The sequence below is a fragment of the Aplysia californica genome, unplaced genomic scaffold (genome assembly GCF_000002075.1).
Source record: "Aplysia californica isolate F4 #8 unplaced genomic scaffold, AplCal3.0 scaffold00398, whole genome shotgun sequence".
NCBI lineage: Eukaryota > Metazoa > Mollusca > Gastropoda > Aplysiida > Aplysiidae > Aplysia > Aplysia californica.
This window is the reverse complement of record NW_004797668.1, coordinates 587,184-590,491: the sequence shown is the minus strand read 5'-3', so window position 1 is coordinate 590,491 and position 3,308 is coordinate 587,184. Positions and strand designations below refer to the sequence as shown.

The window sequence follows — 3,308 nt, the reverse complement described above, 5'->3', positions numbered from 1 at the left end:
TTGTGCCCCAACAGACGGTAAGAGGATTCCATTTATAGGTCCTACTTCTTTACTCTTTACTAGTCCTGTCTTGTTCCGGTGTCTAAGGATGCCTTTTTTTTAACATAATGATAATTATTGTGCCAATGTTTACTAGAACTAAATAGATGGCATCTATGTTACAATGAATCTGATTTTGAGTTTGGCTGCAAAAAAAGATATATCCTCCTCTACAATGATCTAAATTGTAAAAATGGGCGGTAAAAAACCCCTAGAAAAGATCCAGCAAAATTAAAAAAGAGAAAAAGTAGCTTTCCTATTTTCCATTTTATTTCCATTTTAGAACTATTGTCTATGCGCGCATACGTCGACCAAGAAGACATCAAGGGAGTGACGCCTCTAGGTGCATGCTGTTGGGACGATTTCCATGAGACTGCTGAAGCGCTGATTCGTCATGGTGCCGAAATAGACACCCCAGATGTTATGGGAGAAACTCCGCTCTTTCGCGCATGTGATCACGTCAGCATCAACTGTGTACGAGTGCTCATTGAAAAAGGCTGTGATGTGAACATCGCCAAAGAGTCCGGAGAGACGCCACTAATGGTAGCTCTCCCGTCTTTAACCTACAGCTATGAGTGTAAGGAAAAGAAAATCTCCGACATGTTAGAGATCTGCCAGATGTTGATCAATGCTGGCTGTGACTTGGACGCTCAAGACTCCAGAGGACGCACGGCTTTGCACCATGTTGTGGACAACAGAGATGTCTTTGGGCTTTGTTTACTAGCAGAAAACGGATGCAATTTGGAAGTCTGTGACGAAAGCCGTCAAACACCCTTTCAGAATGCTCTATTTCAAGCCGTGCCAGCTTTCGAGATTGCCAGATTCCTTGTGTACTACGGCGCAAACTGTCGAGAGGAGATCAGTGTTCGTCGTCATGGTAGGATGGAAATGAAGTCTCCCCTGGCTTTGGCGATAGAGGCTGCACCGCTCGGAGATCAGCTCGACAAAGTCCGTGAGCGATATTTGCTACTGAGAGTTTTGAAGGAAGCAGCTTACCCATACCTTGGTGGTCTTTCTTCCATAATGGTTTTACCACAAGTGAGTCAAAACCCTCACCCTATTGATCAATACAGGGCAGTCGAGAGGGAAACTGCAGATTGGATGCGATCAGAAGTACCCGTTTCCCTCAAGTTCCAGGCACGGTTGAAACTTCGAGAAATGTTAGGAGTAAGAAACACCCTAAGTAGGATTGACTCATTGCCTGTTGGGAAATATTTAAAGAGCTACATAACGTTCAATCTTGAGAAAGAGCTGCCGTTATCAAGAAATTGCATGTTGCATGTGTACATTAAGGACGGTGAGAACAAGAAGCTGGAAGACCTCTTGCAGAATGGTGCTGATGTCAACTTCATGGTAGACGGGAAAACGCCTCTTGCAACAGCGATCTCGCAGAAAAATCTGAAAGCCTTTAGGATACTGTTCTCTTCTTGTGTCACCTCAATGGGTCAAAACCCGATTAATGCAAAAGGTGACACGCCCGTGCACCTCGCTGCTGCCTATGGTTTCATCAACATTATCGACGATATCATCCACGCCGGCGGTTCTGTTAACGCGCTCAATAAGAAAAGATACACGCCTTTGTACTCCTCCGTGGCAGCCGGTCATTTTGAAGTAGCCTCGCTTCTGATCAGACGCGGTGCCGAGGTCAATGGCGAGGAGATACTGACCGTTCCCCTACTCCACCTAGCGGCTGCGAGCCACAACATTGAGGTAGTGGAGATGATGTTGGAGAGAGGGGTCGAAGCTAATCTCAGGGATCGTCAAGGGAACACACCCCTCCACATAGTGGCCAGCCAAGTAAGGATACTTTATCAGTTACTTTATTGCAGAATACCTGCATAGGCACACGCTATAATTCTGAGACCGATCTATTATACCACTGACACACTCGTAAATGTTCACAAACTGATGTACGCACATTCACGTTAAATCGCAATGAGGATTCATTCCTCACTAAACAGGGAAGGCATATTGCGTTTGCATGGCTACCTAACCATGTAGGCATCCAAGTCCTTGTCCCTTTTACTGGGATCAATAGAGGACACCCTCCCGCAAGCAGACTTTAAAATAAGGTCAAAAGCGACACATCCAGTCTGTGGGAATAAATGGAGCGAACAATTAATTGAACAGCAAACTCTACAATAAGATGGCCTACAAAAGCCCTCGGCTTTCCCCACAAGAGATGGAGTTTTTAAAAACAAGTTTGTGGATAGAACATACCTTCCAGGCGTACAAATATCTTCTGTAGGGAGAAGTAAAATCATTTTGCGTTGTTTGCAATACAAACTTTTCGATCATTCACATTCTAATAGAATGATAAGACTTTAACCCTAACCGTACGCCCTGGGATCATTTTGTACCTCCCGGGTTGTATTCTTCATATTTTAGAATACTTTTAGTGCGAAGATCTCTTTGGAACTTTCAGTATTTCTAAAAAAAATCATTTTGACAGACTGCTATGCAAAAGCGTACGGGTCGGATTAACGAGTAAATTTCCTTTTTAGAAAGTGGTGGCACAGACTTTTCCACGTCATATGGATACGACGTACGGATAGGGTTAAAGAGACCCAAAGGAAATCATTTAAGTCTACTAGTCGCAAGAATTTGTTCGCCATCGTTCATCCCAACAGAATTCTTGATCTATAACAGCATTTGGTTTCTAGCAGTGTGAATTACTGTTGTTTTACAAATGAATTTTTATTATTCTAGATACTTCAACCGTTTTGACCAGCAAAGATAAACCAAGCCGTGCAATGCATTAACATAAAAGCAACCAACTTGTGTCCAGTGCGGTACATCAAAGACACACGGTATTAACTCGAGCACCCCTCATGCCCCCACCTTCTTTTTCAGGCACATGTGTACCTAGATCAGCGACTGTGTCTTCCAGCTCTGTACAGGTCAAACTTGGAAATGAATCTAGACATGATCGCTATGAACATGAACGGCCTCAGAGCCAGGCCCACGGTTCCAGGCAAGGAGAAGTACCAGGATGTAGCAAGGCTACTTTTGGAACACGGAGCAGACGTGACGGTCTACAACTCGCAGTCTTTGACGCCGTTGGAAATGGCGGAGACAGGAGACGATCCGATCCTGATTGATATCCTCAAAATTATGACTTAATGATGATGACGTTTTGTGTTGTCGTTTATTTGCTCTTTTATTTCTATTTGTTTCAATTCTTATTTAACTTTAAATTCTCTTTTTTTCATTTCGTTTTCCAAGGGATTAAAAAACTTTTTCTCTTTTCATTCTAGTTTGTAACCCCC

The 3,308-nt window shown here is 43.4% G+C and overlaps 1 protein-coding gene across 1 annotated transcript; it reads left to right on the top strand.

Annotated features, from left to right (window-relative positions):
• Positions 1–305: 305 nt before the first annotated feature.
• On the top strand, positions 306–3,162 carry LOC118478182 (serine/threonine-protein phosphatase 6 regulatory ankyrin repeat subunit B-like). Its single transcript, XM_035971216.1, has 2 exons — positions 306–1,836; positions 2,893–3,162. Exons 1-2 carry the CDS (start codon positions 334–336, stop codon positions 3,160–3,162), a joined length of 1,773 nt encoding a protein of 590 aa, XP_035827109.1. The 5' UTR covers positions 306–333.
• Positions 3,163–3,308: the final 146 nt, after the last annotated feature.